We start from the raw sequence: 27063 nt of genomic DNA, 5'->3' as shown, positions 1-27063 counted from the left end.
GGGAAGGGCAACGGTTATCACAAGCTGCAATTCAAATCTTAACATGTAGTCCGTCTCACCTAATTCTTCATACATAAATCAAGTTTTCTCCTTTTCAGTTAGTAATCTCTTTACCATCATATTACATTTTTTTGAACAAGAAATATTATCTACACAAAAGGGCATGAGGGTGAGCTTAGCCTCACAATGGGCTGCAATAATGTGGTTCAAATTCGCCTTTAGCGAGAATCGTATATAAGATCTCTCACTTCCAAGCGAAACGAATACAACTAAACCATAGTACTAAGTGACTGATCAATATATTATTAACTTCCCTAAAAAAAGGCGGATGGTATTGAGAGCTTTAAAGGCAAAGTTAATTAGTTGCAGTGATTAGCTAGTTTCATGGCTTACGGCAAGGAAAGGTGGTGATCGAGAGAGAAAGAGAGAGAGAAGAGTTTGGGTGTTGAGAGCTTTAAAAGATTTTGTTGTTTGAGTAACCCAATCGTGGGAAGTTGGAGTTATTGTGTATATTAAACATCCATAGACATTCAAGACCTTCCTTCAACTGTATACAGACTCTCTTCATTTAATGACCACTCCAAACACACACCTCTTCCCACCTCTTTCCCATCACACCGCCTCTCATAAGTATCATAACTTGGTATTTGGTGTGCATTTGTTTCATCTATTGGCTTCTAACTTGGCTAGCTTACCTCACTTTTAATTAGGATTAAATTGCTGTTAGCACTTTAAAATAGGCATCATGAATTACCTTCTTGTAGAAACTAAGGGAGAAAATGGAATTGGAGGACTTGAATGAGTGCATGATGACTGTTTTATAATGCTTATTGAGCGTCTTACTTATTTCCAAGACATGGAAAACTCAATGAAATTGTTTATGTTGCGTGTTAGTGTTTAGTGACACATTTGGATAACTCTCTTCATTTTAGGGAATGAGTTACGTTAGGTTGTTCCTGCCATGTGAAAATGTTGCATGATGAGGTGCGTCGGCAAACAACAAAATGAGGATCCTTCAGGTGCATCGGCAACAAAAGGTTAGTAATGGGGATCCTTCAGGTTGGGTGAGACCTCCATTCGGGACTATGAAAGTGAATTGTAATGGTGTGTGGTTAAAGGTATCTGAACAAGGAGGGTATGGATGGGTGGCACGAAAATTCGTAGGTATTTTTCGGAGGGTGGGGGTAGTGGGGAATTTTTCATGCGAATCTAGTCTAATGATAGTGGCAGAATCGGTGCGGGCGGCTTTGTTGGCTTGTATTGATATGGGGCTTGATGCGTTTCAGATTGAAGCAAATTCTAAAAGACTTGTGGATATGATTAATTGCAAGGCTCAATCAAATGTTGCAATTGAATCATTCCTTCTTGATATTCAATATGTGAAGTAACGGCTGAGGTCAGTGGATGTCATTTTTGCTCCTCATATTTGCAATACAGCGGCACATCTAGTGGCTGTTTTCGCCTTACAGGATGGAGGCTCTTATGGATTAGACTATTTTGAACCAGGATGGTTGTTTAACATTTTGACTTCTGATGTACACATTTCAACTTGAATCTTATAAAATTCTTTCCTTTGATATATATAAAATAAAAAATAAAAAATAAATCAAGTTAAAACTTGGAATTTGGTGTACGTTTGGCTTTCAACTATTACCTTCTAGCTTGACTAGCTCAGCTCACTAAATTAATTCCCGAGACATTAAAAACTTATGTGATGTTGTTCCTGCCACAAGACACTACTAAGTGTCAGTTAGATTAGACTTACAATTAATGTGTTTTATAAATTAAAAAATCATTCACACATGTCATGTTTTAACTGAATCGTTGAGTTAGATAAAACTTAAAATTAAGGTGTTTTATAAATAAAAATGTCATGTTTTAACTAAATCGTTGTGCCACATTGTAATGCCACGTGGCCAAGTTATATATATGTATAATATTTTGTTCCCTCGTACAGTACGGTCCATGGGGAGCAAATTCATTGCTAAGATTTATATAGTTGGGTGTGTTGGGTGGCATCAGGATCGGGGGGGTTGGGGGGTATTAGATCAAGGAGTCGAGTTGGTTAGAAATTCACATCTTAGGCTTTAATAGAGAGCTGGCTTGGAGCTCTCTCTGCTATAATAATCAGAGTTAAAAGGGATCGCCAACTTGGAAAGCACGTCATGCATGGGTTAGGCCGGGTTTCTTTTAGTTGTACCTTCAAATTGTGCCCCTATTAGATTCTCCCGTGCAGTTGTGGCCAAACTCCACCAGCCCATATAACTACCAAAACTTTTTCCCAACCATTTGACGTATAAATCCATTCCAACTCTCTCAACCTCTCAACTCTCCCAGCTCTCAGCTCTGTGTGTTTGTTTGTATAACAGAGAGAGAGAGAGAGAGAGAGAGAGAGAGAGAGAGAGAGAGAGAGAGTAATACTACTACTTATCTCTGAGTGATTAAGCAGCTAGCTAAGCTAATAGCTATGCTTTCTTTTCAAGCTCATCCTCTTTCTCCAAACCAAAAGAAGACAATCCCAGATTCTGAGAATTCATCCAAGAAAAGGAAATGGGACGACGAGCCATACGTTAATATTGAGCAACTTTCCGAAAAACGTTCAAAAGTACCACAATGCAAACCAAATTCCTTGTTTGATATTGAGCTTCACCTAGAGACTCCATTGCCTTCGGAGTGGCAAAGATGCCTCGATATTCAGGTATATCACATATATGCGTGTTTCAATTATATAAACATAATTAACAAAGATATCACACCGTTTGATAACCATTTCAGTTCTCAGTTTTTAATATTTTTCCGAAATCAAAACAAATTTTTTCTATTGATTGTGTGCCTTCATTCTTGTGCAGTCGGGACAGATACATTTTTACAACACAAGGACTCAGATGAAGACTTCAAGGGACCCAAGGAGGAGCCCTGAGCCACCAACCAGTCCAGCTGCTGATCATCATCATCATCACATGAGCCTAGACCTGGAGCTCAACCTAAGATCATGTGATCAGTCTAGAGCTAATTCAGACATTTCAACACACAGCTTGAGTGATTTGTTCATGGAGTCCCATAGACCAATTCAAAAGAACCCTAATAATTTAGGGTTTCCAGTTGATCGCCACCACCACCAGCAGCAGGAGATGGTGGCAACTGTGTGCATCAAGTGCCACATGCTGGTGATGCTGTGCAGGTCTTCTCCTGCATGCCCTAATTGCAAGTACATGCACGCACCTGATCAGAGCCCCCCAACCCTATTCAATTTCAAGCCAAGGTGTACTAGTAGCTTCATGTGTTAATTAATTAGCTAGTAATTAAGCTTCAGTTAATTATATATGATTTCTGTGCTATAGAGCTAGTCATCCTTGGAGGCTTTAAAGTGCTCAGTGTATTAAATCTTCATCCTCCTCTATCAGAAAAATGACTGCTGAGAGAGAGACCCACACTTTTTACCTAAGGTCAATATAAATGAAGCTTAATTATCCTACTACTAAATTTGTTTAAACCATGGGTGTCGGTAATCATGGTATGCTACTGATTAAAATGCTCTACTTTTCTTAATCCGTCTCAAGATTTTTTTTTTTTTTTTTTCTATGCTTATTAATTATTTTGCGAGATATCGAACTCTCAACCGTTGCAAATTAAAGACGGTTTATAGTGGAGGTCCACACTTTACTATCGTAGGTATCGCCATCGCATTTATTATTATTTTATGGATTAGTAAGTTTTTTTATATGATTATTGTGGTTAGGCTGAAATTGGTGTCAGCATAAAAGTACACACATATCTTATTCTTTTTGCCTTTTTATTTCTGATAAAATCTCACCACATACGTTTCCCTGACCAAACAAGTTACCGTTTTACTTTTGGACGAGTTATACATAAAGCTTACCCAAATGTTTTATAAGCAATTTAGGTTTAAAGTGCGATCGAAGTAAAAAAAGCTAACAAAAGAGATGAAGTTCTGGCCAAAAGAAAATACCAAGAGCAAATGCTGCTCATGCAGCCAGCTGATCACTTTAGAAGATTTTTTTCATGGTAAAGATCATAAAAAGTAAATTATGACCATTGATCAAAGAAAATCATGTTTGTACGAGTGGCTATCATTCACCGCCAAAACATTACATGTCGATATCCAAAAATCCATTTAAATCCATTAAAAGAAAGAACATTCTAAACACGATTCCATACGCCTCATCATGTAATACATCTCGCTCTGAACAGCGAAAAGTAATGATTAACAGGAATGGAAAATTTTCACCTATAGAGCAGCATTCAAGATAATCTGACAAAGAGATGAGGTCCCTGAAAAGTTACCATGGTAGAAAAGAAAAAAGAGATGAATTGTCACTGTGTATAAGGAAGAAAGTTTGAATGATAATCTTCCCTTCTGTCTTCTTCTGTGTATGTAAACTTGACCTAAGTCGACCAAACTGTAGAGATCGATGCTAATCTTACATCTTCTGTGTATTTTCATGTATCCTATGTAAGTAACTTTGTGAGCTGCTGGTTTTCTGCAAAAGTTTTGAATAGAATTTGAATCCATTCTGTAGTGAGTACCGGACTAATCTCTCAATCATCTTCAGCTTTCCTGTAAAACCTTAATGTTGTGCAAATGTGGGTGCTGCCCTAGGCTTTCCGGAAGAGGTTCTGAGCTCCGATTGTAGGCGCTCACCTCAAGAGAAAAACTCGCCATGAGGGCAATATGGTCTGATGACCATTTATCTGATGGAAGGCAACCTTCTATGTCAAGAAGCTCCAATACACTGTCAAGCCTGAGGCTAGCAGCTGCAGAAAAGCATTAGACATACAGTCAACAAAAATGATGAGTAAACAAAATTCAGAATTGGAACAAACTCAGAAAGCCTAAACAGCAAATCCATATGCTTATTGCTCATACATCACGAAAAATGCAATTACTCTCATAATGTAGTCCACTATGCACTATAACAAAAATGTTAGATTAGCAATGCCTTGGAAGCCAAATAAGGAAGAAATACATCGTCCAACAAAATGAACCGATGAGAAGTTTTCACAAGATTTTAAATTCATCCAATTAGATATAGTCTTTGCTAGAAACGTCTAACTGAACTAGGAGCGGCAATGCAAAGACTAAAACATCATAAGAAAAGTAACCAAGCTTAAGGGCCAAGTTCTACATAAGCAACCATGGGAGGTCAAAATATTCTTTTTCTGAAGTTTACCCCATAAGTTTCGTGAATCAATTAAACAAATTGTCGAGCAATAATTTTAGGAGAGACACGAAACCTACTTAGATTTTACTTAGAAAATGTTTGCAAGTAAAGCTATCCTTTTTCTCTCAAAAGTCCTTGGCTACTAAATACATCAAGGCACAATCCATATTACTGCATCTCACATACCATTGTAAGTAATGCAACTTTCCTGATACGATTGTCTGATTATCATACCAGTATTTTGGTAGAACTTAATCAATATATACATCAAAGTACGCTTTTGGAAAATAATTTAAGCCTCCCTTAAGACGCCTGGATCTCTCTTAGGGGAAAAAAGAGAAAATACCTAGCTCTCAACTCTCAAGTGACAGACATATAAGTAGAGCACAGAAACCTATGTGGTCCTTCAAAAGTACAAGTTGTTAATACAGATCCATATTGAACTTTCAAGGACTCATAATACACGTTTCGCTCAAAGAAAACATATATTAGGCTGAACTTTATCAGAAAAAATCTGATACATAATAAAAGTCATGAATGGTACCTGTGTAGAATATATAATCTATAGTTCCAAAAAAGGATGGTGTAAAGTTGGTGAACACAGGCTCCTTGGTTCCAGGATTCATCATCTTCTCACGCTGGTGATCCTTGACCCCATCGGATTGAAAAAAAGTTGCATATGCGCTTACCTGGAAAGGAAAAAAAACTTTTCTGCACTTGAAAATGACCACAAAAACCATAAGCTCTCCAGATTCCAAATTCTTGCAAGAAGTAACCAACTCAGTAGCAATGCAAAATGTTCAGTAGGAGCTAAGAATTAAAAAAGGAGCAGAGAATCAGTCAGTAGGGATACATTGGCCTTACCAGATTCAATGAATGAGAAAGCTTGAGTGTCTGCAATATGCCCGATTGATCAGTTTCTTTGCTGGGAAGAATCTTAACTCTGCCCTTGCTTATGAACGTATAAGGATCACTACAATGTTGGATGCGAATATCAGTCTAACCTTCATTTCTCATCCCAAATAGAAATCGATATTCACCAAAGTTAAGAAGAAAAATATATTGGATAGAGGAGGGTTGGTTTGCTAGGAATAGTACCAAAAATCAATACAGTAATATTAATATTTCTAGTTGGATATATTAGTTCAAGAGAAACATGGATCAATAAAGGAGTACAAAATCGTAAATGGAAAATCAGGGAATCTATCAATTCTTTCACTATAGTCTCAGAAGCCAGTCAGTAACAGCAGATGGCTAACCTTTGAGGCACAGAGTTCAAATCTGCACAAATCAACAGGGGAATCTTCAACTTGGCAATTTTCTCAAGTGCATGGATGAGTGTTACAACCTTGTATCAGAAAAGAAGCGAATTAAGTCAATTCTACTCTTTAAGCTAAAAACCAATAGAAGGAAGAGTTGCATTTTACACGCAGCACCTGCAGTAATTTTATGTCTGGATTTTTTACATTTGCATGTAAATGGGTATTTGACTGTGGCCGAAAGGGACAACTATGTCAGCGGTCAGCACTTGAGAATTTATGATATAAGGCTGTAGAATTTGAAATAGACATAGTACCACACAAATTCTAGGTCGATTTCCATCAGAGGAGTCCTCATTTTCCACCATTTCTAATATAACAACAAGTGCAACATTGTCCTGAAAAATTGCATACAAGAAGCTGATATAACAAACAGATGGGAAGCAGAAATAAGAAACCCACTGGAACAGAATGCACAGTAAAAACTATACGAGAGTTAAGAGATGTAAACCTTCAGCAGACGGCGAGCTTCACTTTTCTGTTTACCAACCAATGAATCAACAAAGGGCTTTGCTGAATTATTAAACTCAAGCTGCAAAAGAAAATCAGAACCATTAAATACTGGCAGCATACATTTACTCACATAGATTTCCTCACTTTTTCTCCATTTTCGTGGTAAGTACAAGCAAGAGCTTCCTCACCTCATATGTTGCAATCTCTTTGAATCGTTGACAGCGGTAAAATGTAGCACATCCATCAGTTGTATGATGGGACTTAAACGAATATGTCTGAAAGACATCCATTAAACTCATATTACCATGATATAATGCCATCGATTATTTGTTAAGTGATTGCCTTTAGACCACATAAAGCAAAAGATGTGCTCCCAACTTTTATAGATAAATTTATATATCATATTCTGTTGAAAACAATTTGCAGAATGCACATAACATTTGGGCAGGGAGCTAATTAATATGATTAAAGAATTAAAATGGACAAAACTTATATTGTCAAAAATATTATTTTCATTATCTGCAGCGCAAAGCAATGCAAAAATCAATATTACTTGGGCGAATGAATTGAATGTTTTAAAAATTGGCTATAGAGTATCAGCAAGTTATATAGAACTGACATCCTGTTACCGAAAAACTTATATTGAACAACCTCAAGGATGCTTTGTCCAAGTCTTAGACGAAAAGGACAATAGGAAGGTGGCTATTCTAATGTGTCAAAGTATTGTGGACACAATTAACTAGGGCAATGAGAGGACTACAGGGCCTTTTACCAGAATTTTTTACCAGTCCTGCCTTGTAGCATGACATTGTTCATACAGGATTCAATATGAAACTCAACCTACTTACCAAATGCTGATGAATACAATCACAGTGCAAAGCAAGCAAACCAATATTTATCGAACTATTCAAATAAATTTTAAACGTTAATTACTCCAGATGAGCAGTTCATACTGTATAGTAATGCTTTATTACAAGTGAGGCTAATGTTGGTTAACAGAAACTCAAGACCAACTCGATCTATATACAAAAACAGGTCAAGCTCAAAATTTTATCACAGGCGCCCTAAAATTTTGACTTTCAACCTACTATTGTGAAGTTCCATACACCTTGCAATTCCTCTAACAGTAGGAATTGGAGGTTTCAAACTGCAGGCTCATACCATGTTAGAAAAGCATTGAACTCCAAGAGCTTAAGTTGTTGAGGGGTGGACCGACAATGTATAATACGAGGCAACAATTTTCTGGTTTTTCTACTGATAAAAAATAAGGACAATAAAGTAACAACTCAGAACAAAAATAAAAAAATCTAAGCTACGCTCCATAGAACCATCTTAACTCATTCTTCTCTGTGATTCTATCCGTGGATGCAAGGGTGCATACGTTAGGCAAAGGGATACTATTCTAAGCCGAAAAGTACATCCTGGAAGTGCATGTATTTCTATTAAACATGCCATATCACCTTACCTCGAACTTTTTCTTCTTGTATATAACTGAGTATCCATATTTTGCCAACTCAGGTTTGAGGAAATTCTCAAAATGATCTTTCTGTAGCCGCCCATAGATGAGGAAAAGTATAAAAACTAAAACAGTCTTGGGCAATGATCTCATAAAAACATATGCGTTTAAGAACTAGTAGTTACCTCTTGAAGACATAGGATATCTGCGTCATATTCAATGATCTCATAAAGTAAATTTTGCAGACGATATTCCCATGAAAGAGCCCAATCTGGGCAGTAAAAGTGCCAGTTACTACCACTAGTAGCAAGATGATCAGCGAGGATATTATAGGACAGTACCCTAAAGGTTACATCGTTAGAAGAGTGTTCTTTGAGGTCAGCGTTGCAAGAGTTCCACATTGTACAACACGGTGGATGAGGAGGAGGATAAATCATAGGATCCGTCACTTTGATTCTTGCTGGGAACAATTGTGTAAACGTTGAAGAATCAACAACTTCAAATTTGAGCCTCAGACAAAATCCAATATCATTCTCTGTGGGTACATAATATTCAGAAGAACCCACCTCAATCCATGTTTTCCCATCTTGTTCCACCGTCTCATCAGGCTGCGAACCATCATCCTGATAGTAAGGTAAATCAGGATAGGAGCCATAAGGCCCAAAACTCTTGATAATTTTCACTGCTTGTGGATCAGGATTTGGAGCTGCAAAATGATGATGCACCTTGTGCTTGTCCCAGGCAGCCTTATAACAACTTATAGAGCAATAGTAACTTATCTTGCCAAGTCGATTTTGACTTACACAAACTGTACACTGAATTGTGGCCAGCCCTTCATGGTGGACAATACAGCGAACCTTCTCTTGATTGGGAGACAAGCAAACATCCTCTCGGTACCTACATATATAATAATGAGAGATTTTAGTAAGACTACTTATGATAACAGCAGTACTACCATGTATTGGAACTAGTATTGAACAGGAACCCGCCGTAACAGGTTCTGCGATTCAACGTACACCATTTCACGTTGGATGCACGAAAAACTCCATATATCTTGTTTTATATTGTTTCAAAATAAACCGTCTTCTACTTCATTTGCAGGTGGAATTATTTTGGGTACAACAAAATTATTGTTATTACTAAGTTGTTGTTACTTAAAGGTTTTTCTATAATTCTTCCTAATAGACCATCTTTTACTTCATATAGTTATTATTCTTGTTATTTTGTGTTGTTATTGTTCTTCTCAATATTGTTGTTATTTTTATTGTTTTTTGCACTCCAAACTTTTTATATTTAGGAAGAAATATACATTTATAAGAAGTGCACAATAAGTTTTTTGGAGTGCCAATAACAGTTGCTTTACAATATGGCTAATATTTTTATTATTGCTGTAACTTTTTATTTGTTTTGATCGAAATTACTCCTATAGTTTATAGTTATTCATTGGTATTATTGTTGTTGCACAAAGAAGAAAATAACATCAATATATGTGCATGCCTAAGAGCATCTCCAAATGAAAAGTCAAAAAGTCCACATCAGCAATAACAATAAAAAAACAGACAGCTTCAGTGTTTTCCAACCAAAATGCCAATTTCTATGTAGATTGAACCAAAGTTGGTTGTAGTCAAATTTGATAGCAACATGAAATCTACTTTTAGTGATTAATAAATGTTTATTATCATTTTTATTATTATTTTTGTTCTATAAATACTTATTACAATTATAAAAATAAATGATGAATAAATAATAGTTTAAATTTAACATATCAGGTCGAAAACAAAATTTTTAAAAATATCAAAGTGCCAAATAAGCTTTCAAATTTAGATTTTCTATTTAAAATTTAACATCTACTTTGAATATGGTCTAAGTGTTTGAAATTTGAATACCCAGTTTTCCACAACAAAAATCAAACCTTATTTATAATTATATCATTGTTATACATGGAAGCCTCTTACAAGCGCAGCCTACCTTTAATGAAAAGGAGTATAATTTTCTTCTCTCATAATCTCTCTCTACTAATATTTGAACGGTTACCATTAAATCATATTATCATCTTATATTAATTTATTTATAGAGAGGTAAGACAAAAAAGAAAGTATAAGAGAAGGGGAGGGAATGAGAGGGAATTAAAAATACATTCGGACAAATGAATAAAAGACATTTTATCAAAGTGGTATCTAAGACTAGCATAATTACTCATTTTGGTCTTAAGATTTAAAATCGATAGAAGTAGTTCTTAAGTTTGTCCATTGTTAGTTATTTTAAATCTTCCATGAAAAACCTACCTTAAATTAGGAATATTTTTGTCACATCAATCCCTCATTTGAACTGGTTGTTTCTTCAATTTAACGAAGATTTTTTTACAGAATAATCAAAATGATTGACGTCGAACAATTCCACAGACCACTTCTGTTGATTTTAAATCTCGAGACCAAAAAATGAAGAATTATGTCATAGATCATTTTGGCTAAAATGTCTGAATAGAATTATCCATTTTTGTCAACAAAAAACAGAGCAATGATATTCAATAGACCTAACAATTTCATAAGGAATAAAAAAAAAGAATTTTTATTACAGTTGATTCATTTGAGCAAAACTGAACAATGTAAAACTTGATTTGGTTCAAAAGACCAAAACCCAACTCTCCAAATTAGGATAAAAATTCCTATTTGTCCTTATTGGGACTAAATTTCACCAAAATTTTACTGAACAAAAAAAAGAGTAAACTTTTCCTCTGCTTCTTTGGCCACCAAAAGTTTACTTAAAACCCCATTTACATGCCATGCATTGTGATTAACACCCACACAAAGAAACAAGAATATATTCATACATTCATCAAGAAATTAAAATCCAGAAAGACTAAGAGAGGAGAGAGAGAGAGAGAGAGAGAGAGAGAGAGAGAGAGTGAGTGAGGCTAACCATGTGAAAGAATACTTGTGAGGCGGGAACTGAAACGAGTCATCGATTATGAGCATGTGAATGTGGGGCTGGAATCTGCAGCCGAACGCAGGAGCCTTGGAAGGAAAATACAGATTCAGTCTCCATTTGGGGGACTTAGACGACCCAGATTCTTGAGCCATTGAAACCCAAATGGCATTACCACAAGACCAAATGGGATTTCGGTGGAGAACGGGAGGTGGGTTTTGGGGGAAACGGGATTTTGATCTCTTTGAAGCCAAAGATTGAAGCTTTGTGAGAGAGTAATTAATGGGGTTTTGGGGTTTTTGTGAGAGGGTTTACGCGGTGGAAGATGGAGAGGCCTCTCCCCCTCTCTCCTCTATTTATAATGTAAATAGGGAGTGAGAGGGACTGCTTGTTTTTGTGTCTTACCGCTATTTTTTGTCTGCAACAAATTATGAATGAAAAATGACAGTAAAGGAAAAAATTATTTATTTTAGTATTGTAAAATCAAGAAATAATTTTCTTTTTTGTCTTAAAAGAAATTAGTTGAACTCTTAAATGAAAAAGAAAATAAATTTGTTTATTTAAGGAAAAATGATAATGTCTTACTTTCATGAGCCAAAATTTTCTTCATTGTAGTTACTTTTTAGAGTCGAATTATTTATTTTTTTATATTCAAATAATCTTACATGTTTTTCGTTGTAGTTACTTCTTAAGTCGAATTTGATTTATTCATGTTTTTCACTGTACAAATAATCTAAAGTGCTCTTCGTTGTAGATACCTGAAAGGAATTTCCAACCATAATTTCCTAGCTAGGTTATGGGACGACAATTAAATAAATCGTAGAAATTTATATTTAGAAAACAATCTGGCATAGTATTCTTCTAGGCTAAGTTATTAGCACGTGATGAATTTTTTGGCCAATATAAAAGAGTTTACAATTGCGCAGTAGTATATATTCTTCGTTGTACGTACTCACTGAGTTGAATGTTCTAAACAAAATTTATTAGTATATCTAGATGTACAAAAAATATTTTACACGTAGTTTCATGTATGTATTTTGTTTGTTGTAGTTACCAGATACATCCAATTTTTGACAAAATAATTTTTGGTATCGCTCTACCTACGTCGCATGTGATACAATCTAAGGTTATGAACCGGTATTTTGAGATCGTCGTTTTTGGCTTTTAGATTGTTGGTGGTCTCTATATTTCTGGCAGACTGGTTGTGAGGTTAAGTATTAGCAAATTTCTTTTCTTTTTGTTTTAAACTTTGTTTATAAATGTTGCATAAAGAAATCCTTGCTCATGTGCATAGGCAGCATCTTGTTGTATATTAAGACATTTTTTAAATCAAATGAATCCCCAATTTCTTTTAATTTATCTACAAAACTTGGTTTATACGGATAATTGTGGCTCTCCTGCTCCCGGTTTATAGGAAGGGTAATACTACAGAGACCAAAATTTTAAATTAAATAATTTGTCACCAATAAAAAAATAAGCATGTTAATTAAAACTTAAGTAATAATTTAATCATTAACGAACATATTATTTAATTTACAAATTTAATTTTAAAAATTTGATTTCTATAACATTATTCTATCCGGAATGCGTCCAGATTGACCTGAATTGATTCGTTCTGATGACGTGGCACGACACTTGCAAAGAGCGGGATCCCAAAACTATTTAAAACTCAAAATTTCAATTCAAAATAAACACACAAAAACAGTGAAGCAGGATTCGATCGAGAGAGAGTTATGGAGGGTGCAGGAGGAGAGACCCAAACCAAAAACGGAGGCGGCGGAGTTGTGAGATCGGGCGTCGCAATTCGCAGTGCAAAAGCCGCTCTTCTTCTCTCGTCGCTAAAATCATCGCCCAATCGCCGCTTCAGCACCGCAATCGACGAAGACGACGAAATCGCCGTACTTATTCGTTTAATTTCTAGCTCATCACTGCTTAATTTGGTATTAATAACTGAATAATCTTAATTTTGATCGGAATTTGAAATTTTGATATAGCAGGAGGAGAAGGAGATGCTGAAGAAGGAGATCGGAGATCTGAAGGTGACGGTTGCGAGGGAGCGACTCAGGAACAAGAGGATTAAGGTCTGTGGCTTGCTCGAGATTCTTCTTCAGCTGGCGTTGCTCTTTGCAATTTCCGCTTTCCTTTTCATGCTCGTGATTGAAGATGGAGAATCGTAATTACTCTTTCCTCTCTGAAAAAGTGAAGTCGCAGCAGAAAACGAGTAAATAATTAGAGGTGGGAACAGCTGATTAGTCTTAATTTTTCATTAATTTCTTAAATTTTTAGTTTGTTTTGGTTTGTTAATGGAACTGATTGCACCTTATAGTGAGAAAGTTTTACTATTATTTTCTTCTTGATGGTTCTTATCGGGTTTAAATTTCATATATAATAAAGTCAAATCATGTATTTCTCGTGAGGATAGCAATTTATGAGGCACGAGTATAACGTTATTATGGTGTGTCGTCCATAATATAATGTAACCTTTTAGTTTACATGAAATTATATTATTGTCGTGCCAAGTTATCTTGCTGTGTGAGTCACATTACTGTAACAAGGTTAAAAGGGGAAAGAAAGATAAGCAAATTTCATTAGCACTTGTCTAGTGATATTAGTTTGGTCTTGTAAATGAGAAGTCGGCTGAATCCGATTATAAAAAAGGTTGTAAGAACTTAAGTTATGAAGCTCCTTGATGCAAGTATGATTTATACAATTTCTGACAATAACTGATAGGAAACACAATGCAAGTACTAGGAAATATCACTTCTCGTTGCCTTTTATTGACCAAATGTTGGAAAGACTGGTTGGCATGCTTTTTATTGCTTCCCAAACGAGTATGCAAGGTACAATCAAATTCCAATTGCACCCGTGAGGATCAAGAGAAAACGACTTTCACTTGTCCTTTTGGAACATTTGCGTTTTTTAGGGATACATTTGATCATTGTTTTTAGAAATTGTCGTTAGCTCTTGAATGAGGAGATGAATTTGGTGTTAAATTGGGAAAAGTGTCACTTCATGGTCAAGCAGGGTATTGGTTTGGGGCACTTGGTTTCAAGCAAAGGCATTGAAGTTGACAAGGCAATGATTGATGTTATAGCCAAATTGCCTCCCCTACCACTGTGAAGAGTGTACATCGTTTCTTGGACATGTTGGTTTTTACAGACGGTTTATCAATGATTTCTCCAAGATTAGTCGACCTTTATGCAATCTGTTGGCTAAGGACACCCCATTTAATTTTGCCGAAAATTGTTTAGAGGCATTCAACAAGTTGAAGACACTCTTAACTTCAACTCCTATCATTGCCTCACCTAACTGGAATTTTCCCTTTGAGTTGATATGGTTCAAACTATGCAATTGGGGCAGTTCTTGGGTAGAGGAAAAACAAGCTTCTGCAAGTGATCTACCATGCCACTAAAACATTAAATGATGCACAGTTGAACTATGCAACCATGAAGAATGAATTATTGGCAGTTGTATTTGCATTGGAAAAGTTTCAATCTTACTTGGTTGGGGCTAAATTTTTGTCTATACTGATCATGCCGCCGTAAAGTACTCGTTATCTAAGAAGGATGCTAAGCCATGGTTCATTCATTCGTTTCTGCTTTTGCAAGAATTTGATTTAGAAATTCTAGACAAAAGAGGTAGCGAGAACGTTGTGGCTGATCACTTGTCGAGGTTAGTTACTACCAACACAGCATAAGAAAACTTGCTTTTGTTGAATGAGAGCTTCCTAGATGAACTCTGAGCCACTCAAAGTAGTACTCCTTGGTTCTCCGACATTGTTAATTATTTAGCGAGGAGGGTGTTGCAACTAGATTTGACTTTCTAGCAGAAGAAAAAGTTCTTGGCGGCTATGAAACATTGTTTTTAGGATGAGCCTTACTTATACAAGTATTGCGTAGACCAATTATTTGAAGACGCTTTCTAGAAGAGAAGCAAGAAAGTGTTTTGACATTCGCGTATCAACATGCTTATGGAGGACACTTTGGGCCGAACGAACAGCAGCGAAGATATTGTAAAATGGGTGTACAGACCATCTCTTTTTAAGGATGCATACACCTGATGCCAGGCTTGTGACTGATGCCAGCGAGTTGGAAATCAGTCCAAGCGGAATGAAATGCCGCAACAAAGCACATTGGTAGTTGAGCTATTTGATATTTGGGGGATTGACTTTACGGGAGCATTCCCATCATCCATTGGGAATCAATATATCGATATATTTGGGTATTTACCCAATCTGCATCTGTAAACCTGTGGGTACTCTTGTGGTAGAAAAGCATCACTTGGGTATTTACCCACATTAGGTTCCTGTTGATAAGAGTCGATATCAAAGACTTATGGGCATATTAACTTATTTATTTCATACTCGTCCTGAACTTGCATATGATGTGAGAGTTGTGAGTCAGTTTATGCACTCACCCAGTGAAGATCACATGGCTACGGTTAATACAAATTTTGGCATATCTAAAGTCTGCATCTGGTAAGGGAATACTTTATGGAAAACATGGACATCTAAAGGTTGAGAAGTTTATAGATGCAGATTGGGCTGGCAATGTTACTGACAGACGTTCTACATCTGGGTGTTTTACAGTTGTTAGAGATAATTTGGTTACGTAGCGTAGTAAAAAGCAGAAAGTGGTGTCAAGGTTTGATGCTAAAGCTGATTATAGAGGCATGGCACAAGGAATATTTGAACTCCTTTGGTTACGTAAACTTTTGAGATGTCTTGGTTTTGAACCAGATGAGGCTATGAAGTTGTATTGTGATAATAAATCTGCAAGGGAGATAGCAGATAATCCGATACAACATGATCGAACAAAGCATGTAGAGGTTCATCAACACTTTGTCAAGGAAAATCTTGAAATGAAGATTGTGCTTATACCATTTGTGAATTTAGAGGAGAAGCTAACTAATCTTACTCATGAGGTAAGTAGTACAGTTTTTTAGGACTTAAGTATCAAGTTGGGCATGTATGTTATCTATGCATCAACATGAGGAAGACTGTTGATTTGAGTCTTAAATTGTAAATATTCTAGGAGTCCTTTTTGAGGTAGGATTAGGATTTGTAATCTCTTGTATTGTATCCTTGTAATTATATTCCTTGTAATAATAAGGCTTATATGCCTATATATTGTAAACCCTAGAGGATGAATAAAGTAACAAAGTATTTTAATGTATTTCTTCTTTTACTTGGCGCAAAACGAAATGATAGGGTTTTGGAGAATTTATCATTGGAGTAGATTCACAAGTCGCTCAAGAAGGTTGAAACGAGATTTCAACATTTAATTCCAGGTGAATTAATTTAGGCCCAATGCGCAGTGCTAGCAAATTGACGTTCCAGGCTTAATTGTGATTTTTGAAAGAGGATGTCGTTTTCTGGAGTTAGGCCCTTCTACAAAGTTGTAGAGGACATCCTGATTTTTTTAAAAAAAAAAATACACCTTTTGGAGCCAGTTTTGGAGCTGGTTTGGCTCAAAAACGTGAAGGATTTCCGATTGGGCAGATTGCCTAGTTAGATTATGATTGTGATTTTAAGATATCATTTTGTTATTTTGTTTCTTAATCTCTAGAAGACCTTATTTAGGTAGGATTATGAATTAGGGGCTGTTTATAAGCAGCCAATCGCCCATTAGAGTTTTTTACGCAACATTGAGAGAACTCGGCGAAACTCTGACGATTTGCAAACTTCAAACTACAAGGGTGTTTTTCTTATACTTAATTCTAATAATATATCCTTTGACTTTTATTATGAATATGCATAACTAATTCCGTTTGCTAGGACAAGACCACGAGCCTTGGCATGAATATGTGATTCATATCCAATTGCTTATGAATTTATGCACGCTTGCTTTGAATGATTAATCTATTATACTTAAGTTGTCTAATTATCTTAGTGATTGACCACCATTAAGCTAATTAGACAAGTAATTTGATGCAATTTCAATTGGAACATCACCCTAATATGGAGGTGAGCTTCTTGTGGTTAATAATTGTAACTTCGTGTAAGGTGAACATCACGCTCTTAAGGGTTGCATGTTTTTCACCCAACTTAATGAGTTTTTTATGTTTATATTTGATATGAACATCACGTATGAATTACATGTTAGATATAAATTTTCGCTTGAACATCACGAGGAAAATATGTATTAGGAAAACCTACCCTTCAAAGCATGTATATGGAAATTCAAGAGTAATTGGTTGAATTGCATAGAATTTCTTAGAATTGCAAAGCACTGTTAATGGTTATGGCTAAACCCTAGTTTTTTTCACAAGTGATTTGTTAAAATGTGTTTTAGTATTTTCTGTTTTTGCCAAATTGTCTTTTAGTTTTAAATTGTTTATGGGTTGTTTTATTAACACCCCACGTATTGAAAACACCCCACATTTACTTTTTAAATTAAAAATTATCTTAATCCACCCCACGTAATTTCTTACCCTACCCTTACACCCCACAAGAAAATAATAAAGGGGGTTGCTGCCTTGCTGGGAGATTTATCCAGTGTTAGAAAGAAGTGCTTTTGTTTGTCGAATTCTAGGAAATAAAATGCGCCTAGCTTCTAGTGTACTGATATCAATGTTCTAAAAAACGGTCTAGGCGACGCCTAGGTGCTGGACGGTGGTGAGCTAAGGCGTTTTCTTGCAAATCGGTGGGAAAAATCGGATGGGCTCTAGGCGGCTAGGCGGTGTTTTTTTTTTTTTTAATGAAATTGAAAAATAAAATAAAAAAACTCCTATCTAAGTCTAAGTGGTTTAAATTTGTGAACTTGTTGTACATATGTCATCCTACAATAATCCTCACTATGGTTATATGGCATATATGCTTAATGTGTTTTTAAATTTTGGACTTCTTGGATACTCTTTTTGCATTTTATCATTTTTTTTATTATCTTATCCATGGCCGCCTAGGCGCCTGCCTAGACCCCGTCTAGCCGTCTAGAGGCTAGGGGCCAACCCGCCACCCGACTAACGCCTAGCATTTTTTAGAACCTTGACTGATATATAATTTAGCTATTTTTGTTTGGTTCTTGCTGTAGTCTCTGACTTATCCTCTTACATTTTCATCCTATTTTGCTCTGGGATTTCAAACTTCAGCTAGCTTTTCTCTTCCTTAAGTCTCTCGTTTCAACCGAAAAAAATGAGAAATGAAACTCTCTTCCAAACATTCTTAACTGCCTAATGGAATCAGTTTCTGATTCATAATAAATGATTATGCATGTATCAACATCAATATATTTCCCTTACGAAAAATCTCATGGGTTCCTTGCAGCATTTGCAATTGCAATCGCGATTACACCCCCAGCTTATGAAAATCATCTTTTAAAAAAGTGAGATCAGAATTTGCAGAAATGTTTTCAAATTTGAACTCTTAAACTGCAACACAAAAACAAGAAAAATCTCAACATGTTCTTGAATTATTATTAGGTTTTGCTGTTAAAAGAACCTAGGGAGTGTACTATTTAGAGCAACTCCAGCGTTGGAGCCCTCCCCCTGGCAATACACTATTCAATCCACCTAATGAACAGTAACTGCCCTTAATGAACAGTAAGTAGCCCTGGCAATAGAATTTGTATCTCCACCGTTACACTTCAATAGCCCTGGCAATAGGCAATAAAATATTAGTATTTTTTTTATTTATAAAATAATACAAAATAATTTATATTGTAATATCGGATAAGATTTTTAATCGTTCTCGTTGCGCCACGTGTCATTATCCGAAGTATTTTTTTCAGATTTTTCAAATATTTTTTTGAATTTTTTACAATTTTTTTAAAATTTTTATTCAATTAATTAATCTCTGCTGTTGGATATAAAAAAATTTGAATTCCAACACTCCAGATTGTGCCACGTGTCACAACGGTAACTTTTCAGATTTTTAAAACTATTTTTTCATTTATTTTTTAATTTATAAAGCATTTTAATATCCACCGTTGATCTCAGATCGAACGGTGGATATTAAATCTGACTTTTTTTTTTTTTTTACCGTTGAGATCTAACGGTCCACATTAAGTGACCGTTAAGATCTAACGCACCGTGGGAAGCCATGTGGCTTCCCAACGGTAAATGACACTTTCTTTTTTTTTTTCTGATTTTTGTGTCGGGACGCGCCCCCACGCGCGGGTGGGGTGCACGCGCCTGACACAAAAAAAAATAAATAATGCGCTGACGCCACCCTGGCGTCAGCCTTGCGTCACCCCCACCTCGGGCTCAAGGGCTGGCAATCCCTCACGGGCCCTTTGCTCGGGCCTCCCCCTTCCATCGGGCTACCCCACGCTGGAGGCCTCCCACCGGCCCTCGGGCCATTGTTTTGGACCCTGTCCCCCGAGCAATACCCAACGGTGGGAATGCTCTTAGGGCTTAAATACTCATTTTATATCAAGATATGAGTTATTTAATATTAAATTTTATGTGAAGTGTAGTCAACAAAATGTGAGGTGTCAATAAAAAAACCCATTGTTTATTTCTTATTCTTATCTTCTAAATTTCACTCACTTTTTCCAAAAATCTGTTTTAAATAGTTAATTTAAGGATTAGGAAATTACAAAAAAAAAATCATTCAATTTCTGTGGAAGAACAACTTTGCTTGAGCGTTTATACTACAATTATCTTGTACTCTTGCAAGTATTTATGTGTGATTGCAAACCTATTTGCGCAGGTGGAAAAACCCTTTCACATTCTGTAAAAGCTTATTGTTGTGCAAATGTTGGGTGCTGCCCTAGGCTCCTTGGAAGAGGTTCTGAGCTCCAATTGTAAGCGCTCGCCTCAAGAGAAAAACTTGCCATGAGGGCAATATGGTCTGATGACCATTTAGCGGATGGAAGGCGGCCTTCTTTGTCAGGAAGCTCCAATACACTGTCAAGCCTCAAACTAGCAGCTGCAGGAAAGCATTATACATACAGTCAACGAAACTGATGAATAAACAAAATTCAGAATTGGACCGAGCTGGTAATTATATTCTTCGGAAAGCCTAACAGCAAAGCCATTAATGGTACCTGTGTAGAATATATAATCTATAGTTCCAAAGAAGGAAGGTGTGAAGTAGGTGAACAAAGCCTCCTTGGTTTCAGGATCCAGCTTCTCACGTTGGTGATCCTCGACCCCATTGGAATGAAAAAAAGTTGCATATGCACTTACCTAGAAAGGGGGAAAAAAAAAAAAAAAAAAAAAAAAAAAAAAAAAAAAAACACTTTTCAGCACTTGAAAATGATGACAAAAACAATAAGCTCTCCCAAATTCAAATTCTTGCAAGAAGTAAGCAACTAAGTAGCAATGCAAAATGTTCAATAGGAGCTAAGAATTAAAAAAGGAGCAGAGAATCGGTCAGTAGGGATATATTGGACTTACCAGATTCAATGAATGAGAAAGCTTGAGTGTCTGCAATATGCCCGATTGATCAGTTTCCTTGCTGGGAAGAATCTCAACTCTGCCCTTGCTTATGAACGTATAAGGATCACTACAATGTTGGATGCCAAATAGAAATAAATATTCACCAAAATAAAGAAGAAAAATATATTGGAAAGAGGAGGGTTGGTTTGCTAGTAACAATACCAAAAATCAATAAAGGAGTACACAAAGTCATAAATGGAAAATCAGGGAATTTATCAATTCTTCCACCATAGTCTCAGAAGCCAGTCAGTAACAGCAGAAGGCTAACCTCTGAGGCAGAGAGTTCAAATCTGCACAAATCAGTAGGGGAATCTTCAACTGGGCAATTTTCTCGAGTGCATGGATGAGGGTTACAACCTTGTATCAGAAAGAAGCAAATTAAGCCAATTCTGCTCTTTAAACTCAAAACTAATAGAAGGAAGTGTTCCATTTTACACACTGCACCTGCAACAATTTTATGTCTGGATCTTTTCCATTTGCATGTAAATGGGTATTTGACTGTAGGTGAAAGGGACAACAGCAGCAGTCAGCACTCAAGAATTTAGGATAAAGGGCTGTAGAAATTGAAATAGACATTAGTACCACACAAATTCTAGGTCGATTGCCATCAGAGGAGACCTCATTTTCCACCATTTCTAATATAACAACAAGTGCAACATTGCCCTGAAAAATTGCATACAAGAAGCTGATATAACAAACAGATGTGAAGCGAAACAAGAGCCCCACTAGAACAGAATGCACAGTAAAACCAATATGAGAGTCGAGATGTAAACCTTCAGCAGACGGTAAGCTTCACTTTTCTGTTTACCATCCAATGAATCTACAAAGGGCTTTGCTGAATTATTAAACTCAAGCTGCAAAAGATAACCAGAACCATTAAATACTGGAAGCATATGTATATTCACATAGATAGATTTCCTCAGCTTTTTCTACATTTTAGTGGTAAGTACAAGCAAGAGCTTCCTCACCTCATATGTTGCGATTTCTTTGAATCGTTGACTGCGGTAAAATGTAGCGCATCCATCAGTTGTCTGCTGGGACTTACATGTAAACATCTGAAAGACATCCATTAAACTCATATTACCATGATATAATGCCATCAATTTTCTGTTAAGTGATTGCCTTTAGACCACATAAAGCAAAAGATGCGCCCAACTTTTATAGAAGAATTTATATATCATATTCTGTTGAAATCAAATTGCAGAATGCACAGAACTTTTGGGCAGGGAGGTAATTAATATGATTAAGAATTCAAATGCACAAAACTTAAATTGTCAAAAATATTATTTTCATTATTTGTAACACAAAGCTATGCAAAAATCAATATTACGTGGGTGAATTAATTGAAAGTTTTAAAAATTGTATTTAGAGCATCAGCAAGTTACGTAGAACTGACACCGTGTTACCTAAAAACTTATATTGAACAATCTCAAAGATGTTTGGTCCAAGTCTTTGACGAAAAGGACCATAGGAAGGTGAATATACTAATGCATCAAAGTATCGTGGACACAATTAACTAGGGCAATGAGACGACTATAGGGCCTTTTACCAGATTTTTTACAAGTCCCGCCTTGTTGCAGGACATTGTTCATACGGGATTCTGTATGAAACTCAACCTACTTACCAAATGCTGATGAATACAATCACAGTGCAAAGCAAGCAAACCAATATTTATCCAACAATTCATATAATTTTAAACATTAGTTATTCCAATTGAGCATTTCACACTGTATAGTAATGCTTTATTACAAGTGAGGCTAATGTTGGGGAACAGAAAGTGAAGACCAACTCTATCTATAAACAAAACAGGTCAAGCTCAAAATTTTATCACAGTTGCCCTAAAATTTTGACTTTCAACCTAGTAACATGGAGTTCCATACACCTTGCAATTCCTCTAAACAGTAGGAATTGGTGGTTTCAAACCGCAGGCTCATAGCGTGTTAGACAAGCATTGGACTCCAAGAGCTTAAGTTGTTGAGGGGTGGCCAACAATGTATACTACAAGGCAACAATTTTCTGGTTTTTCTACTGATATATATAATAAGGAAAATAAAGTAACAACTCGGAAAAAAACAAGCTAAGCTACATTCCATAGAACCATCTTAACCCATTCTTCTCTGTGATTCTATCTGTGGATGCAAGGGTGCATACGTTAGGCAAAGTAATACTATTCTAAGCCGAAAAGTAAATTCTGGAAGTGCATGTAATTCTATTAAACAGGCCATATCACCTTACCTCGATCTTTTTCTTCTTGTATATAGCCGAGTATCCATATTTTGCCAACTGAGGTTTGAGGAAATTCTCAAAATGATCCTTCTGTACCTGCCCGTAGATATAAAAACTAAAACAGTCTTGGGCAATGATCTCAGAATAACATATGCATTTAAGAACTGAGTAGTTACCTCTTGAAGACATAGGATATCTGCATCATATTCAATGATCTCATAAAGTAAATTTTGCTGACGATATTCCCATGAAAGAGCCCAATCTGGGCAGTAGGAATGCCGGTTACTACCACTAGTAGCAAGATAATCAGCGAGGATATTATAGGACAGCACCCTAAATCTTACATCGTTAGAAGAGTGTTCTTTGAGGTCACCGCTGCAAGAGTTCCACATTGTACAACGCGGTGGATGAGGAAGAGGATAAATCACAGGATCTGTCACTTCGATTCTTGCTGGACACAATTGCATACGCGTTGAAGAATCAATAACTTCAAATTTTAGCCTCAGACAAAATCCAATATTATTTTCTGTGGGTACATAATATTCTGAAGATCCCACCTGAATCCATGTTTTCCCATCTTCTTCCACTGTCACATCAGGTTGCGAACCATCATACTGATAGTAAGGTAAATCAGGATAGGAGCCATAAGGCCCAAAACTCTTGATAATGTTCACTGCTTGTGGATCAGGATTGGGAGCTGCAAAATGATGGTGCACCTTGTGCTTGTCCCAGGCAGCCTTATAACAACTTACAGAGCAATAATAACTTATCTTGCCAAGTCGACTTTGACTTACACAAACTGTACACTGAATTGTGGCCAGCTTGTCATGGTGGACAAAACAGCGAATCTTCTCTTGATTGGAAGATAAGCAAACATCCTCTTGGTACCTACATATATAATAATGAGAGATTTTAGTAAGACTACTCATGATAACAGTAGTACTACCACATATTGGGACTAGTATTGAACAGGAACCCGCCATAACAAGTTTTGCGATTCAACATACAACAATTTCAACACGTTGGATGCATGAAAACTCCATATTTCTTGTTTTATATTTTTTCAAAATAAACCATCTACTTAATTTGCATGTGAAATTATTTTGGGTACAACGAAACTACTGTTATTACTAAGTTGTTGTTACTTAATGGTTTTTCTGTAATTCTTAATAAACCATCTTTTACTTCATATAGTTATTATTCTGGATATTTTGTATTGTCTTGTTGTTTTCACTATAGTTGTTATTTTTACTGTTTATGGCACTCCAAACCTTCAATATTTAAAACAAAAAAATACACTTGTGAGGAGTGAAAAATGATTACGCTAGACAATTTCAGGGACCGCTTTTATCAATTTTAATCTTAGGGACCAAAGTGAAGAGTTATGTCAATCTCAGGACCGTTTTGGCTAAAATGTCTTCTAATTATACCAGTAACATTTTATTTAGTTCGATCAAAATTACTCCTATAGCTAATAGTTATTCGTTAGTACTATTGTTGTTGCAGACACAGACGAAAAATAACATTGAATATGATTACCTATTTCACAAGAACAAAACAAATTTTTGATGTATAAAACTTAACTTTGGCTCAAGAAACTAAAATCCAACTCTCCAAAATAGGACAAAAATCTTATTATTGGGACTAAATTTCACCAAAATTTCACTGCACAAAAAAAAAGAGTAATCTTTTCCTCTGTTTCTTTAGCAACCATAGGCTTACTAAAAACCCCATTTACAAGCCATGCATTGTGACTAAAACCCACATAAAGAAACAAGAATATATTCATACATTCATCAAGAAATTAAAACCCAGAAAGATTAAGAGAGAGAGAGGCTAACCATGTGAAAGAATACTCGTGACACGGGAATTCAAGGGAGTTGTCGATTATTTGCATGCGAATGTGGGGCTGGAATCTGCAGCCGAACACAGGAGTCTTCGAAGGAAAATCTAGATCGAGTCTCCATTTAGGGGACTCAGACGACCCAGATTCTTGAGCCATTGAAACCCAAATGGCATTACCAGTAAAAATGGGATTTTGGTGGGGAAATGGGTTTTTTTGATCTTTTTGAAGCCAAAGACTGAAGCTTTGTGATGGACAATTTGGAAAAACAACTAAAATTTGAAACCCATATAGAATTATAGCCACTTTTCTAAGTTTATGATAATTATAAACAAAAGTTGATATGAAATTACTAATCTACTAAGACTAAAAACTTCCTCTTTTGCTCTTAACCGTGAAAAAACTCGTCGGCGACGTCGACCCGCAAGCCACTGAACGCAGACCATGGCTGCTGCCATGAGTCTCCGTCTACCTAAATCTCGCGGTTCTTCCTCCCTGATACCTCGCCGACGTTGAAACAGCTTGGAGACAAAAGGAAGAAGATGATGAAGAAGCAAGTCCAGCAGCTATCCAATACCAGAAATGATAATCAGGGATAAAACCCAGATAGAAGAATTTGACAAATTTAGAAGAAAACCCAATACAACTCAACAATCATTGAATTTAGATAGAAGTTAAAGAAGTTAAATTGATAATCATATGTTGTAATTCTACCTATTTCTTCCTCCTCCTCTTTGTTCTTCTTCTTCTTCCCTTGAATACCCAGAAGCCAAAAGTTGTAGCTTTTTAAAACTAACAGAGAGGGAAAAAGGAAGAGAGAGAAAGGCAAAAAGGCCTGTCTGAAGTCAATAATCGACGGCTCAGCATTTCAGTCGCAATTTCCCTTCGACGTTGACTGGGATGGAGATCAGACCAGGATGTATTCAGGTGGGCTTAGGAAAAGACGAGACGGGGAAGTATTCAGTCTATTATACGCTTTTTGGCCAATATGTTTTGCATAACTCATCATTTTGATCAATGAATCTGAGTTTGTTTACCATCAATTATTTTGATCATCATATGAAAAATTATATTAAATAAGAATCAAAATGATAAAATTATTCTCAATTTAATAAACAATTAGTCAAATAATTTGACAAAAATTGAAGATATTTTTGTCATTTTAATCTTTTTTAATAAAGAAATGATCAAAATGATTGATGGTGAACAAACTTAAAGATTATTTCTATTGATTCAAATCTCAGGAATCAAACCATATATGAGTCTCAAATTTGGTTTCTTCAAATTTCTCATAATTAATGGGTTTTTTGGTTTTTTGTGAGAGGTTAGAAAGACAGAGAGGCCACTCTCTCTCCCACCCTGCTGTATTTAGAATGAGGATGCACTTCGAATCTTCTTTGTGAAAATCTTGGAGATACATTCGTTCATCGTATATCGTATGGTCATAAATCATTGTAAATTTTTTTATTTAAAATTAAATATAAAGAGTACCTGACAAAAATTGACCGCATAATGTACGATGACTGATGTGATTAAAAGATCTCCGAGATCCTCACAAAGAAGATCCGAAGAGAATCCTCATTCCTTATTTATATGAAGATAGTGTCAGTCTTACCCCTATGTTTAGTCTACAACAAATTTATATATACTAAAGGCGAATGAGAAAAACACTATTTCAACGGAGTATTTATTAAATATAGTCAAAAATTAACTCTTAATTTTAAAAATGTCACTTTTTATAAAAAAAAAATTCAAATATATTCAAAATTTCACTCAAATGAACACAAATACCCTCAAATTTAACAATGAAATAAATTAAAGGTTTTTTAGCTACTATTGCCTTAAGCTCCGGTCCAATTTCACATTTGCTTCTACATTCCACCACCACAACCCTATCCCCTTCGACCCCTTCATCACCGACATTGAGCACTGACGTGGTTACCGCAAGTGGGAGCAGCAGAATTTCAATCACTCTCTCAACGCCTTTTTTCTTACTAATATCATTTTTAGTTTTAAATATAAAAATAGTTTTTAAAGTTAATCCACATGTAGTTATATGATTGTATTTGTGAGATCCACATCGCGCCACATCATGACACTAACAGAGCAATTGACATATTTTTCACGAAAAAAACTAAAATGATCACGATGGACAAATTCAAAGAAAAACTAAAATAATTCATGATACACAAATTCAAGAACACTATATGGATTATCATTAATTGTTAAGGACCAGATTAAGGAGTTATGTCAATGTCACGAATCATTTTGGCTAAA

General features: G+C 35.9%; 4 protein-coding genes across 7 annotated transcripts; 2 read left to right on the top strand and 2 right to left on the bottom strand.

Annotated features, from left to right (window-relative positions):
• The first annotated feature begins 2104 nt into the window (after positions 1 to 2104).
• LOC137726208 (uncharacterized) lies at positions 2105 to 3475 on the top strand. The gene is made up of 2 exons (XM_068465098.2): positions 2105 to 2698; positions 2850 to 3475. The coding sequence occupies exons 1-2, from the start codon at positions 2468 to 2470 to the stop codon at positions 3285 to 3287; spliced, it is 669 nt and encodes a 222-aa protein (XP_068321199.2). The 5' UTR covers positions 2105 to 2467; the 3' UTR covers positions 3288 to 3475.
• A 645-nt stretch (positions 3476 to 4120) lies between these two features.
• LOC137730946 (carbon catabolite repressor protein 4 homolog 1-like) lies at positions 4121 to 11646 on the bottom strand. The gene is made up of 11 exons (XM_088685241.1): positions 11331 to 11646; positions 8587 to 9308; positions 8421 to 8497; positions 7144 to 7230; positions 6954 to 7034; positions 6760 to 6840; positions 6620 to 6673; positions 6443 to 6531; positions 6048 to 6156; positions 5728 to 5872; positions 4121 to 4776 (listed from the first exon to the last, which is right to left on the bottom strand). The coding sequence occupies exons 1-11, from the start codon at positions 11489 to 11491 to the stop codon at positions 4571 to 4573; spliced, it is 1812 nt and encodes a 603-aa protein (XP_088541367.1). The 5' UTR covers positions 11492 to 11646; the 3' UTR covers positions 4121 to 4570.
• Positions 11647 to 13010: 1364 nt separating this feature from the next.
• Positions 13011 to 13681, top strand: LOC148690448 (uncharacterized). Of its 2 annotated transcripts, none has more exons than XM_088686920.1 (2): positions 13011 to 13234; positions 13334 to 13681. In XM_088686920.1, the coding sequence occupies exons 1-2, from the start codon at positions 13070 to 13072 to the stop codon at positions 13511 to 13513; spliced, it is 345 nt and encodes a 114-aa protein (XP_088543046.1). In that variant the 5' UTR covers positions 13011 to 13069; the 3' UTR covers positions 13514 to 13681. The 2 variants fall into 2 exon arrangements, with proteins under 2 accessions (XP_088543046.1, XP_088543045.1); XM_088686919.1 differs by having other exon boundaries at positions 13331 to 13681.
• A 6188-nt stretch (positions 13682 to 19869) lies between these two features.
• Positions 19870 to 25645, bottom strand: LOC137748888 (carbon catabolite repressor protein 4 homolog 1). 3 transcript variants are annotated; one of them, XM_068489084.2, is made up of 12 exons: positions 25501 to 25645; positions 24785 to 25352; positions 23120 to 23831; positions 22953 to 23039; positions 21686 to 21772; positions 21491 to 21571; positions 21300 to 21380; positions 21162 to 21215; positions 20986 to 21074; positions 20676 to 20784; positions 20324 to 20465; positions 19870 to 20205 (listed from the first exon to the last, which is right to left on the bottom strand). In XM_068489084.2, the coding sequence occupies exons 2-12, from the start codon at positions 24943 to 24945 to the stop codon at positions 20018 to 20020; spliced, it is 1791 nt and encodes a 596-aa protein (XP_068345185.2). In that variant the 5' UTR covers positions 24946 to 25352; positions 25501 to 25645; the 3' UTR covers positions 19870 to 20017. The 3 variants fall into 3 exon arrangements, with proteins under 3 accessions (XP_068345185.2, XP_088543134.1, XP_088543135.1); XM_088687008.1 differs by having other exon boundaries at positions 22953 to 23033; XM_088687009.1 differs by lacking the exons at positions 24785 to 25352; positions 25501 to 25645 and having other exon boundaries at positions 23120 to 23394; positions 23501 to 23644.
• Positions 25646 to 27063: the final 1418 nt, after the last annotated feature.

This window comes from Pyrus communis, chromosome 15 (assembly GCF_041283825.1).
Source record: "Pyrus communis isolate YQ-2024b chromosome 15, ASM4128382v1, whole genome shotgun sequence".
Classification (NCBI taxonomy): Eukaryota; Viridiplantae; Streptophyta; class Magnoliopsida; order Rosales; family Rosaceae; genus Pyrus; species Pyrus communis.
The sequence above is the reverse complement of the archived record's forward strand: the minus strand, read 5'-3'. Positions and strand labels throughout refer to the sequence as shown.

Bases quoted from the DNA above. Each gene is read 5' to 3' on its own strand.
- LOC137726208 (XM_068465098.2), top strand. From the start codon at position 2,468: ATGCTTTCTTTTCAAGCTCATCCTCTTTCTCCAAACCAAAAGAAGACA. The intron at 2,699-2,849 runs GTATATCACATA...ATTCTTGTGCAG, and splicing joins AAAGATGCCTCGATATTCAG to TCGGGACAGATACATTTTTA.
- LOC137730946 (XM_088685241.1), bottom strand. From the start codon at position 11,491: ATGGCTCAAGAATCTGGGTCGTCTAAGTCCCCCAAATGGAGACTGAAT. The intron at 6,674-6,759 runs GTACTATGTCTA...TTTCGGCCACAG, and splicing joins ATCGACCTAGAATTTGTGTG to TCAAATACCCATTTACATGC. The intron at 5,873-6,047 runs GTAAGGCCAATG...TTTCCTTTCCAG, and splicing joins TTTCTCATTCATTGAATCTG to GTAAGCGCATATGCAACTTT.
- LOC148690448 (XM_088686919.1), top strand. From the start codon at position 13,070: ATGGAGGGTGCAGGAGGAGAGACCCAAACCAAAAACGGAGGCGGCGGA. The intron at 13,235-13,330 runs GTACTTATTCGT...ATTTTGATATAG, and splicing joins ACGAAGACGACGAAATCGCC to CAGGAGGAGAAGGAGATGCT.
- LOC137748888 (XM_068489084.2), bottom strand. From the start codon at position 24,945: ATGGCTCAAGAATCTGGGTCGTCTGAGTCCCCTAAATGGAGACTCGAT. The intron at 21,773-22,952 runs GTAAGGTGATAT...GATGTCTTTCAG, and splicing joins ACAAGAAGAAAAAGATCGAG to ATGTTTACATGTAAGTCCCA. The intron at 20,785-20,985 runs GTTAGCCTTCTG...CCAACATTGTAG, and splicing joins TTGAACTCTCTGCCTCAGAG to TGATCCTTATACGTTCATAA.